Consider the following 12,759-nt stretch of genomic DNA (forward strand, 5'->3'; position numbering starts at 1 on the left):
TTATTGTATCTATAAAGAGTGACTCTATTGGCACCCCTCTATATCTCTTATGAAACCCCTCTTATTTTTATTTACAAATTTACCCTTTATATTTAAATTATATTAAAAATAAAATTTATCTAATTAAACCCACCTATGTTTTCTTATTTTTTTTCTCTATTATAAACTCATTAAATCTATAAAATTTGAAAAAACAATGAATTGTCATAGAATAAGAATTTGATCTAAATATAACAAAATTTTTGTAGGAAAAATAATTTTGTGAAGTTTGTTTACTTAGGCCAATTTTTTTTTTTTAATTCGCATATATGTCTTTATGTATATATTAAGGTTATTACCTACTAAGAAAAACAAAGACAGATAGAGATAAAAATCATAAATTCATGAATGTTATAATCAATAAGAGATTGAAAGTGATTTGGAATGGGAGAAGGGTGATAGAGAGCGCCTAACAAATTTTTTTTTTAAGTATCGATGCAAGGGTTTATTAAGAAAGTACAACAAACGAGGGTTTTTAGGAATTAAGAAGAATATGTAGAGAAAAGGGGTTTAAAAAGAATGTTAGAGGTGTGCCAATAGTCCAACTCATCTATAAATAGGGGCTCGTCCCTCTAATTTGACAGTTCTAAATCTAAATTTGAGCCACATTTTCTGTAATTCTCTCTCCATCTTGTACTTTCAATGTATTTTAATAAAATTATCATTCTACCCTAAATTTAAATATGAGTGGCTAATTTATTTCTATCTTGGGTTGAAAATAGAGCCTCAACATGATCTATGAGCTTAATTTGGTAAGTTTATTTTATTTTCTTCTCTAATTTATGTGGTTGTTTTGACTCATTGTTGACAGACAGTATATCTTGTCTAGATTTTACATGGTACACCAGCTTCTTAGTGAAAATTTATTATTGTTTGACACAATGAGCACTCTACACTATATTTATTAGAAAGAGACTCCCCTTTAGTATTTGTAGATCATCTTGATTCAATGTTGACAGAGAGTACATCTAAGTTATTTAGTAGATGGTCTTGCTACAATGTCGATGGAAAGATTATTATCGTCTGACACAAAGCGGAAGATTGTTACTCTTTGGTATACTGAGCGCTTGATATCATATTTATTAGAATAATGTTTATGAAGAGTGGAAATATCCCCTCATAAATTAATCGAAACTAAAAATGAATATTAAACCCATGGTGAAGTGTTGATTGTGAATTTAGAGACTCAAGTGTTTTATTATTATTTTCATCATCAATTTATTCCCGCAATTTTTATTTTAAATCTTAGTATTTCTCAAAAATCATCTCCAGTCAATTCACAAACACACGTAGAAAATTAACCTTAAGGATAAATAAATTTATCTTCTCGTGGGATCAACATTCGTCACTATAAGTCTATGCTAAAATACATTCGTGTGCTTGTGAGTATAATAAAATTTGCACAATAATGTGGAAAGATTGTTTAATGAATATTTTACAAACATCTTTACTTCAACCAATCCATCCCTAGCCTATTTGAATGCAGCCTTAGTAGACTTGCCAAAACGAGTAACAAGGGAAATGAATAGTTATTCAGATAAGAAGTTTACTGAAGAGTATGTTTCAGAAGCTCTTGCTCATATGTGCCCTCCACTGAAGCACCAGGTTCAGATGGTCTTCCAGCAATCATTTTTTAGAAGCATTGGAGCCCGATCAAGGAAGGAGTGATCAACACATGCTTGAATATTCTAATGAGGGAGATAGTATAGCACTCGTAAATCACACTTATATTGCCTTGATTCAAAAAATGCATAACCCTATAAAGGTGATTGACTTTAGAACAATTATTCTTTGTAATGGTATCTATAGGGTTGTGGCAAAAACATTGGCAAACAAATTGAAACAAATTTTGATTGATATTATCTCTCCAATCCAAAATGCCTTTATCCCAAATAGGTTAATCATTGATTATGTAATTATAGGATATGAATGTTTTAACAAAATGAGACAAAGAAGGGAAAAATGAAATAGGTTGGTAGTACTCAAACTAGACAATAGCAAAGATTATGATAGAATTAAGTAAAACTTTTTAAAAATGCAATGCAGCAACTAGGTTTCTCTTCAAATTGGGAGAACCTAATTATGAAATGCATATCCACAACAAGTTTTTTAGTGCTGATCAATGAAGTGGCTAAAGGTCTAATCTATCCACAAAGAGGATTAAGACAATGGTACCTATTATCACCATATCTCTTTATCATTTGTGTAGAGGTCTTCTCAAACCTACTCATACAAGAAAAAAAGAAAAAGCTAATTCATGGATTGAAGTTCAGCAAAGCTTTGTTTCTCATCTTTTGTTTGTAGACGACAACTTGGTTTTCCCGAGAGCTTCCACTGCAGATTGCAAAAACTTAAAAAAGGCTTTCAATGTTTATATTGTTGCTTCAGGTTAGATTTTCGACTACGAGAAGTCTTCAATGCTCTTTAGCAACAACAAAAATCATAGACAGATGGATGAGATTAAAAGCATATTTAATTCGAATGTTGTTTCAAGACATGAGAAGTATATTGGCTTGCCATCCATGGTGGGAAGGAAGAATATCAATTTCTTTAATGATGTCAAGCTAAGAGTTCTCAACAAGTTGACGAGCTGGCAAAGCAAATTCTTTTCTTATGGGGGAAAGAAAGTGCTTATCAAAGTTGTACCTCAAGCAGTGCTTGCATATGCGATGAGTGTTTTCAAAGTGGCTCAAAGCATCTGCGAAGACATTCAAAAAGCTATAACTAGACTCTAGTGGGGTTCTTTAGAGAATCACAGAAGCATTCACTAGGAAAGATGGCAGAGATTGTGCCATGCCAAAACAAGAGGAGGCTTGGTTTTTAGAGATTTTTCTAGCTTAAAACAAGCCTTAATTGCAAAGTCCACCAACTTTGATGACATAAAATTTAAAAGCCATGTATTTTAAGAATTCTAGCTTTATGGAAGCAAAAGTAAGCTCAAATTCATAGCAAAAGTAAGCTCAAATTCATATTTTGTGTGGAGAAGCATTTTATGAGATAGGCAAATTCTTCATAAAGGTTCAAGATGGAGAATTGGTAGTGGAGAGCAGGTGTATGTTTATAAAAGTAACTGGGTTTTAAGACATGAGACTTTAAATTAATTTTCCCCTTAGACTTTGCCCTCAAATTCTATTGTAACTGACTTGATTAACAATCAACAATGGAAGGAGGATGTGATTGTTCATAATTTTATAGAAGAGGATGTCACAAGGTTTCTAAGAATTCCTCTCCCAAGATCCCCACAAATGGATAAAATAATATGGCATTTTGACAAGCATGGTAACTGCTCAGTAAAGAGTGGGTACCAAATAGCTCTAAAGCTAAAATTTGCATACATGGCTAGCAGCTCAAACAAATTCAAAACTCATTGGGAGGTTATTTGGTCTAAGGAGATCCTAGAAAGGATCAAAGTGTTTATGTGGCGAGTAGCTCAAAACTTGCTGCCTACAACCCATAGTCTTTGGAAAAGAAGGGTCATTAAGGAACCAATGTGTTGCAGATGTCAAAGTGAGAGTGAAGGCATTTTGCATGCCTTAATGCGATGCAAGCATGCTCAAAAGGTTTGGAAATTGACTTAATTTCATTAGAACATCAAGTTGCTGGCCAGACAGAATATGTTAAGTGCCCTTCAAGAGTTGGCAACAAATAGAAGCAAGAAAGAGATGGAATTGATAATTGCTTTGTGTTGGCCGATTTGGTATTCAAGGAATTTTCTCATCTTCAAAGGTTAAAAAGAAGATTCTCAATTATCAGTGGTAAGGGTCGTAGCAGTTGTGGATTTATATCAAAAAATTAAAATTTCAACTGATCAAACAATTTCTAAGCATCAGAGCAGCAACCAAAAAGCATGGTTACCTCCTCCAAATGGGTGGTATAAGGTGAATGTTGATGCTGCCATCAGATCTTGAAATCTAACAACAGTGCTGGGAGTGGTTATTTGAAACTCTAGGGGCAAGGTTGTAGCAACAGCAGTTCAAAGGGTTCCTTATCAAAGGAATTGGCTTGCATGTAAGCTGAAGCAGTAAGTTTCAGCATTCACGTAGCTCAAAGTGCTAAGTTTCTGCCAATAATCATGGAATTAGATTCGAAAGAAATAGTTAATCTCTCTTGCAATAAAAAGGGGATCAAGACGGCAATATTTTGGACGATAGCCACAATTCAAGCTAGCTTAAAGAGCTTAAATGGGGCACAAATCCAACAAGTTCCGAGAGGTTGCAATACTACTGTCCATGCTCTAGCGAAAATAGCTCTAGATTATGATACTCCTGTTGTATGGCTGGGGAGAATCCCAACTGAAACTTTGATGTTATTTTCTGATTTATATCAATGAAAGCTTTACTTTCGCATCCAAAAGAAAAATCATTTAGAAGCTAGGAGGTAATCATCAAACAGGAAAAGAATTGTATTAATGAAAATAATTCTTCGTTCACAGAACAAAGATCTCGACCTTTTGAATTGTTCCCAGAAAAAAAGACTCAAGTCCCATCAAAGGGATCTTTCTTACATTATTTGAACTTTATTCAACTCTCACATTTTACAACCGTAAGTTTCTTTGGATGAAGCAAGTCCGCCTAGTAGAAATGATGCAGTTATTTACTGCTTAATCAGGTTGCGAATGACAAACGGAAGGATGCCTCCATGATCAAAGTAAGCCAATTCTACCTGCAAATCCAATTTGAAATTAAAAACAATGGAAAGCATTAGGAAACTTCAAACATCGTGGACCCAAAATCACAGTCATACAATATCAACACATCTTCTTGCTTAACGCCATTGACAGCCTGATTTACCCTTTGCCCCCATATTCAAAAGCAATAATAAATGAAATATTTCAAATTTAGACAGGGAACTTAATTGGAAGTACCTCTGTGTCGAAACGGACTGTGCAGGTAAAGGATTTTCCACTGTCAGTGGTGACAGTCACATCTTGGCCAGGTCTTATTTCACTGATCTTACTTGGGAGATCAATACTAAATCTCTCATGACCAGTCAAACCCAATGAGTCTGCATCCTCACCAGCCTTGAAACAGAGAGGAATGATACCCATTCCAACCAAATTACTGCGATGAATTCTTTCAAAACTTTTGGCGATCACTGCTTTAACTCCCTGTAACATACAAAAATTTACTCTCAAGAGGACAAAATGTGGCCAACCACAGCAAGGTAAATGAAGGGCTTACTCAAATGGCCAAATAAAGAGACTTACCAACAACATTGGACCCTTGGCAGCCCAATCACGGGAACTTCCACTTCCATATTCAGCTCCAGCCAAGATAATTGTACCATGACCAGCACTCTTGTATTTCTGAAATAGAAGATTACTCAGAAATTTAGAAATTAACTATAAACGTGGGTACAGACAATGATGTTGAACATTAGACATTCTCCAAAAATACTGGAAAATAACATCTGATGCATAATAACACTTCTCTAAGACATACATAATAGAGTTTGGTATTATAGAAGGATGTGATGTTGCATAATACGAGGAATTCTGGGTCAAGCTGTTTATGATGGGCATTGCTAAATCTCAAGGGCATGGTTGCCACACAGAGAGTAACCAAGTCAAGTCAGGATTCATAGTAGTCAAAAAGTTCCTAAAATGAGGAAGCAAGAAACAAAATATTGTCACGAAGAAATACTATGCCAGGATTTAATACTGAGGAACTCACCATTGCTGCATCAAACACAGAGAGTTTCTCCCCTGTTGGAACATGGACCGTCTTTGGACCCACTTCCCCATTCAAGAGCTTGTTAACAAGACGGATATTTGCAAAAGTTCCTCTAGCCATCACTTCATCATTGCCACGACGACTACCATAAGAATTGAAGTCCCTGCGTTCCACACCACGCTCTAGCAGGTACTTTGCAGTGGGACTGTCTTTGTGGATACTTCCTGCCGGAGAAATGTGATCTGTAGTGATACTGTCACCAAAGTTCAGCAAGCAGTAGGCATCCTTAACTCCATGGGCTCCAGGAGGATCCATAGTCATGTCCTTGAAGTAAGGAGGTTCATGAATGTAGGTTGAGTTAGGGTCCCAAGAATAGAGTTTACTAGCTGGTACAGATAACTGATTCCAAGTGGGATTTCCCTTTGTGATAGCCTCATAGGTACTTTTGAACATGTCTGGCAACACACTGGATTGAACAACCTAAAAATTATGCAACCAAAGTTAAATAATTTCAAGCTGGTAGTTAAAAATTATATCACTTTATCACATAATATGCAATTTGAGGAGAAATTCATTTCAAGAACCCTTGTGTTGTATTTGACTTTAATAAAACTTAGTCCCCAAGGTTTTATTTGCTTTTGTCACATCATGGGACCTTGCTACTTTGCTGTGACAAAATACTTTGCTGTGACAAAAAGGACTAGCTGTCAAACCTTTAGAGATCCGGCTGTGCTTAAGCCAAAACTTTGGACCTTGTCATAAAGTTTCCAAACTCAACATTGCTTACCTCTGCAATTTCTTCTGTAGTCGGCCAGATATCCTTGAAATAAACACTCTTACCATCCTTGGTTGTTCCAATCGGCTCCTTATCAAAATCTATGTCAACCTGAAACAGATACATGTTACTCATTGAAATTATAGGAGAAAATGACTCATATCATATAAATGTATATACATGAAGGATTATTGCAACTATTAGTACTCACGTGTCTAAAAATTTAAACAGTTGTAGCTTTAGCAATCTTTTTGAGTTCTTTAAAATGGTACATTTTCACATTTTTTGCAGTAACTGCATGAACTGTTCCCAATATCGAAAAAGTTTAGACTCCATGATCGATTAAAATTACATACCGTGCCAGCAAGGGCATATGCCACAACTAAAGGAGGAGAAGCAAGGTAATTAGCTCTTGTCAAGGGATGAACACGACCCTCAAAATTCCTGTTTCCAGAAAGCACAGCTGCTGCCACAATGTCTGCATGAAAGAAAAGCACTGAATTAGATATACAAGTTGAAAATAAACACGATAACTATCAAAGGAAAACAAGATAATTGCTAAAAAAATTAACATAACAGATCCACAGTAGTGAAATCTAATGTTATTTAAACTATACACCCTTAATCATGGAAAAGTTTGCAATTAAAAAATTTAAACAGTACCATTGTCAGTAATAGCAGATGCAACAGATTCATCCAGATCCCCTGAATTTCCAATACATGTTGTGCATCCATATCCAACAATATGGAATCCTTGCTCATTTAAATATTTTTGCAGTCCACTATACCAAAGAAACCAAAAATTAAGGCTTTCTCATATTCACATAGGCAATAAGCAATAAAATTATCTTCAATATCACTATTTCACGAATCTTATGAAATACCTCTGGAGTAAATATTTAGTAACAACTCCTGAGCCTGGGGCAAGACTTGTTTTAACCCATGGCTTGACCTGAAAAAGCAGTTAATTATGTGATCATTACAAAAATCCAAGGGACCAGTAAACTAGCTTTTACATCATTACGGATGATGGTTGAAAAGAAGTGGGGTAGATTGAGGACTTTCGTTTTTTTGGAGCTTTTTGATTTCAAAATTAATACATCTAACCATGCATACCTGCAAACCAAGTTCACAAGCCTTTTTGGCAACAAGACCAGCACCAAGCATAACACTGGGGTTTGATGTATTGGTGCAACTTGTGATTGCAGCAATCACGACACTCCCGTGCTTAAGCTCTGCTGGCTGTCCATGGAATGAAAACTTGACCACTTTTTCCTGTGTCTCTTTAGGTACAGCAAAGCCCTGCAACATATCAAAACATTTAGGAAGTGCTGAGAAGGGCAGGGCTCTCTCCAACATGCTTTTTGACCAGGGATCTACAGTAAATTTCTAAGCACAAGATGCCGTGGCTATAAACATAAACCAGATTCACACTTCATCAAGATTGTTGTAAGTTAAGAGCTTCATATTATCCTCAAGTAGCATATGCAGAAAACCATGTGAACATAAACTCATAAACACACGGAGAGGAGAGTGAGCGAGAGAGAGATTTTATAAATAATTCATAATGAAAGCATGTGGCTCAATGCAGGCCTGTAGCACTGTTAGTGGGTACCGATCATGGTGCAATATAGTGCAAAGGATTAGCAGCTAATAATAAGGGTTATAGTAAATGTAACTAATAGCTATAAGCAAAAATCTCAATGGTGAAACCGGTGGAAAAGTAATTGTCAGCAATAGGCAGTGCTGTTGCTGGTCAATGTCACAGGTCTAGGTAATTGTAATGATCTTGTTTATGGTGCTTGAAGTGCGGAAAAGGCCATCATAAAGAGGTTCAGACCAGTGGATGGTACACAGCATTACTATATTTAATTATAACCAAATCATCAGAGAATATAAACTACGTTACTAAATCAATTAAACCAATTAAACCAAACATCGAGTATGTTAATTGGGCTGCAACTTGACAAGAACTTTACAGCATAAGATTCACCTTGAAGCCGACTTTATTGTCAAGACATGAATGCCAATCTGCCTTCATTTCCTTCAAGGGAACCCGATCATGAGGTCTGCAAATAATAACAGTTAAATCTTGCAGAAACAGTAGCAATTGCATCAATGCCTAAAAATTTGCACAAGGCATAAAGCACACCTCTTTGGTCCCGAAATACAAGGCTCAACATCAGCAAGGTTCAATTCTAGGTATGATGAGTACACCCTTTCTTGTTGGGGCTGAAAGTTGAGCAGGGGAAAAGGTCAAAAGAAAATTTGGCTTTGTTGAATATAAAATTATAATATAACAGAGAAGAGGAGAGGAGGAGAGAGGGAGATATTACCTCATTGTAGTCGACAAACATTTTATTTGCTCGAAGATAGCCTTCTACCATTGCCACCTGAATTTATGGAAAAGTCATCAACTGCTTTAAAGGGAAGAATTGCAATCACTACCCGCAAAAAAATTAATATACTCACTGTCTCATCACTCCTTCCAGTCAATTTGAGATATTGTAAAGTAACATGATCCACAGGGAAGAACCCCATGGTTGCTCCATACTCGGGAGACATATTAGCAATGGTAGCTCTGTCAGCAAGTGAAAGTTCACCCATACCATCCCCTAAAAGGGCACACAAAAAGTATTTAACAATGGTACAGAAGGAACACAAATAAGAACAACTATAATTCAATCCCACGAAGTCAATTTACCATGGAACTCAACAAATTTTCCAACAACACCATGTTTCCTAAGCATTTGCGTTACAGTTAAAACAAGGTCAGTAGCTGTGACCCCGTTGTGCAACTTTCCAGAAAGCTTGAACCCAACAACACCAGGCAACACCATGCTCATAGGCTGACATATTAGAAAATATGAAATTAGAACCGAAAAAACAACACATACAACATACTGATGCCACGGCTGTATACACATCAGTCAAATCCAACATGACCCTGGTAGCATAGAATCAACAAAATCATCCAGAATCAATACTGGAAATAGACAAAAATTGACCACCAATTTATCAAAAAAATTACCTGACCAAGCATTGCAGCCTCTGCTTCTATACCTCCAACACCCCAGCCAGCAACTCCCAACCCATCAATCATGGTTGTATGAGAATCAGTACCAACCACACTGTCGGGGTATAGCATGCCGTTGGTATTGAAAACAACCCGTCCCAGATATTCAAGATTGACCTGAAATTTAGTCCATGTCAACTCACTTCATGCAAAATCTTTAAATGAAAAAAAGTCTATGAGAGAATTCATATTTCAACATAAACTCAAATAAAGGTTAAGTATTTTGACCAATGAAAACAGATATTTCATTCAATCATCAATAACAGAGGCAAAAGAACACACGGCAAGGGAACCATCTAGAAGTCATTGAAAGTGTGTAATACCAATACAGGTTATTATGAAAAGATTCAAATCTCCAGTTTGAATATTAAACTAAGTTTAAAAGCTATCTTACCTGATGCACAATACCAGAACCAGGAGGAACAACAAGCATGTTATGGAAAGCACTAGATCCCCATTTGAGGAAAGCGAATCTCTCCTTGTTCCTCTGAAATTCAAATTCCATATTTGCCTTAACTGCATTTTCCGATCTTGTTACATCAACCTGAACCGAATGATCAATGACAAGATCTACAGGAACCTGCACAGGAGAAATTGTTTTCTAAATGCATTGCAAGAAGCCAATGAAAGCAGGTGGTGGAAAAGGCTTGGTATATATGAAGAGGGAATTAAAACTAAATTTGGAAAATTTTGAAAAATAGAGTGAGTACTTTAGTTCACTGTACTATTATGTTTTTCCTAAGATATCAATCATAGGATTCTCCAAGACGATTAATCCTGCACAATAGGGTTACCTTGAGAAGAAAGCGGGAAAAAGAAAACTAGAAACAGTACCACTAATAAAACATTAAACAAGGAAAATTAAAAAATAAGCTTATTAAAACATGAGGTAAACTTATCCAATATAAAACCAAGGGAAGCGTGCACGGCATCTGCTCAAAGAGTTAAAATCTGAATATTTTAACATATTATGATAAGAATTGCATCAGCAATAATCATAAGCTAAGTGATGAATGCTTCACTAATGTCGAATGTGGACGCAGAAGATTAAAAGGAGACGTACAAGAGGATTGATCTTGTTGGAATCACTGCCAAGCTTGTTCATAGCATCACGCATGCAGGCAAGGTCAACCACGGCTGGTACTCCAGTAAAATCCTGCCAAGAGAAAAGAATGGATTAAAGATGATGAATTTTTTATCAGAGCTACTCTGTAAACTCGATCGGTGATATACCTGCAACAATACACGAGCAGGCTTGAAGGGAATTTCAACTTGCTTTGGTGCAGAATTTTCCCAGTCAATAATTTTCTCGATATCTTCCTTCTTAACTTGAAAGTTGTCACAATTACGAATAGCAGATTCAAGCAGGATTCTGATAGAGTATGGCAGCTTCTCTATCAAGCATTCACAAGAAACAAGAAATAAATGGTATCAATACAAGCTTGGCAGAAAAAAGAAACAGCAACTGGATTATTGCCCTAAAGTTTTAACTCCCAGGCTAAGTTATAAGACAAAAAGTAATTTTAAAGCATAAGGCAACCATATATGAAACACATGCTAAATTCCAATAACAAGTGGTAGAGAATATACCAATTCTTGGATCATTGAGTGCAGGAAGGCTATAGAACTTTCCAAACTCGCCACCTCCTGGCTTTGGAAGAGCGGTCAAGATCTCCTTGAATGGATGTTCAGCAGCTGAATCCACACAGAGAAACAAACACAGAATTAAGTCAATCCAACCGTCTAGGCTCAGATAGCAACCGAAAAAAAAAAACCCAAGGGCATATGTTAATATAAGACAAGCCTCTCAGAGATAACTATCAGTGTATACAAGTTGCTTTGGCATCAGTAAAAGCACTTTTAAATAGCTAAAAAGTGCTTATCTTCATTGTTCGAGTGTTTAATCTTAAAGAGACGAAAGTGATTTTTACGATCAAAATGCCATTTCCAAAGCATCCTATTTGAGCACAGAAAGTATAAATTTCCATTTTTTGAAAAAAGAAAAAGTACCGAAACATCATCCTAGTTTTTGATATGCATCATCCTATCACATGAAAGTAATTTATTCATCAATAAATCCACCTAGATCCAGAAACAAAAAAAACAAGAAAGCCTAAATTTTGAATATAAAATTTTGTTACTGACCATAAGAAGTAGCGTATTAATTAATAAATGAGATTTAAATCTCAAGTTTCCAGTTGATTGCGACCTGAAGAAGCTAAAGCGCGGACTTAACTTATAGTTAAATCTAACAACTTTATTCAATTTAACAAAGTTTTTGAATTACTTCATTCTAACTAAGCTGATCAAAACAACTCCAGAAAAGTCGGAAGTGAAAAACAGTACCCATAGTAGCAAAGGCGCGTTCGAGCCGTTCGATGGCAGGAGCAACGGTTCTGATCTGAGCGCGAAGACTAAGCGGAGAGCGCCAGTCAACGCGGTGGCTCCAGCGAGGGACGGAGCAGCGGAAGGATCGAACGGCCGAGGCGAAGCCGAGAGATCGCTGAGAGACCAACGATGAAGGAGAAGGAGAAGGAGAAGGAGAAAGAGAACGTGCAGGTAAGGACTTAAATGAAGATAGCGAAGAGACGAATCGTGACCTAGAAGAAGCTCTGAGGAGTGAAGAAGCTGCTGAGGTGGAGGTTGTTATATACATGACGATGGTGAGGTACGTATATGTCTTGGATCACGCATTCACACAAAACGGAAAGGCAAAAAACAAGAGATAAGGATTTGGTACAGAGTCTCAGATGGATTTGATTATTGGTCGGTTGATGGCAATAATGCTCTTTCAATTCATGGCGTCTTCTGTTCTGTTATGTTAAGATGAAAGAGAGAGGGTGAGAGGGCGTGTGGTGCGCAAAAGTGGCCTAGGGCTGCGTGCCGTTTCTACGACTAAATGTACTCGTTCAGAGCTCGGCTGGCTGAAATTGAACTGGCTGGGAATATGCTTCTCTGTGGTGATCTCCAGTTTTAGCTTTCTGTGTATGCAATTAATTTGAAATAATTAACTGAAAATTCAAAATAATTTAGAAGTTGAAATTGATAAATTCAAACAACACTTGATAAATGGTTGGTAAAATCATGATTAATAATGTCTTTTTAATTGTTAGCCTAATATCAATAAAAATCATCAAAATCAAACTATTTAAACATATCCAGATTGCGAGATATGGTTTCCATGAAATAACATAATG

At 36.3% G+C, this 12,759-nt stretch overlaps 1 protein-coding gene across 1 annotated transcript; it reads right to left on the reverse strand.

Moving 5' to 3' along the window:
- Positions 1-4,417: 4,417 nt before the first annotated feature.
- Positions 4,418-12,515, reverse strand: LOC18050404 (aconitate hydratase, cytoplasmic). The gene is made up of 20 exons (XM_006447492.2): positions 11,909-12,515; positions 11,153-11,257; positions 10,796-10,956; positions 10,626-10,718; positions 9,957-10,142; positions 9,518-9,679; positions 9,191-9,335; positions 8,959-9,101; positions 8,823-8,879; positions 8,639-8,718; positions 8,480-8,555; positions 7,603-7,788; positions 7,371-7,438; positions 7,150-7,268; positions 6,843-6,964; positions 6,499-6,597; positions 5,712-6,191; positions 5,246-5,344; positions 4,904-5,146; positions 4,418-4,701 (listed from the first exon to the last, which is right to left on the reverse strand). Exons 1-20 carry the CDS (start codon positions 12,216-12,218, stop codon positions 4,633-4,635), a joined length of 3,003 nt encoding a protein of 1,000 aa, XP_006447555.1. The 5' UTR covers positions 12,219-12,515; the 3' UTR covers positions 4,418-4,632.
- Positions 12,516-12,759: the final 244 nt, after the last annotated feature.

This window comes from Citrus clementina, unplaced genomic scaffold, assembly GCF_000493195.1.
Source record: "Citrus clementina cultivar Clemenules unplaced genomic scaffold, Citrus_clementina_v1.0 scaffold_2, whole genome shotgun sequence".
NCBI classification, from domain to species: Eukaryota; Viridiplantae; Streptophyta; class Magnoliopsida; order Sapindales; family Rutaceae; genus Citrus; species Citrus x clementina.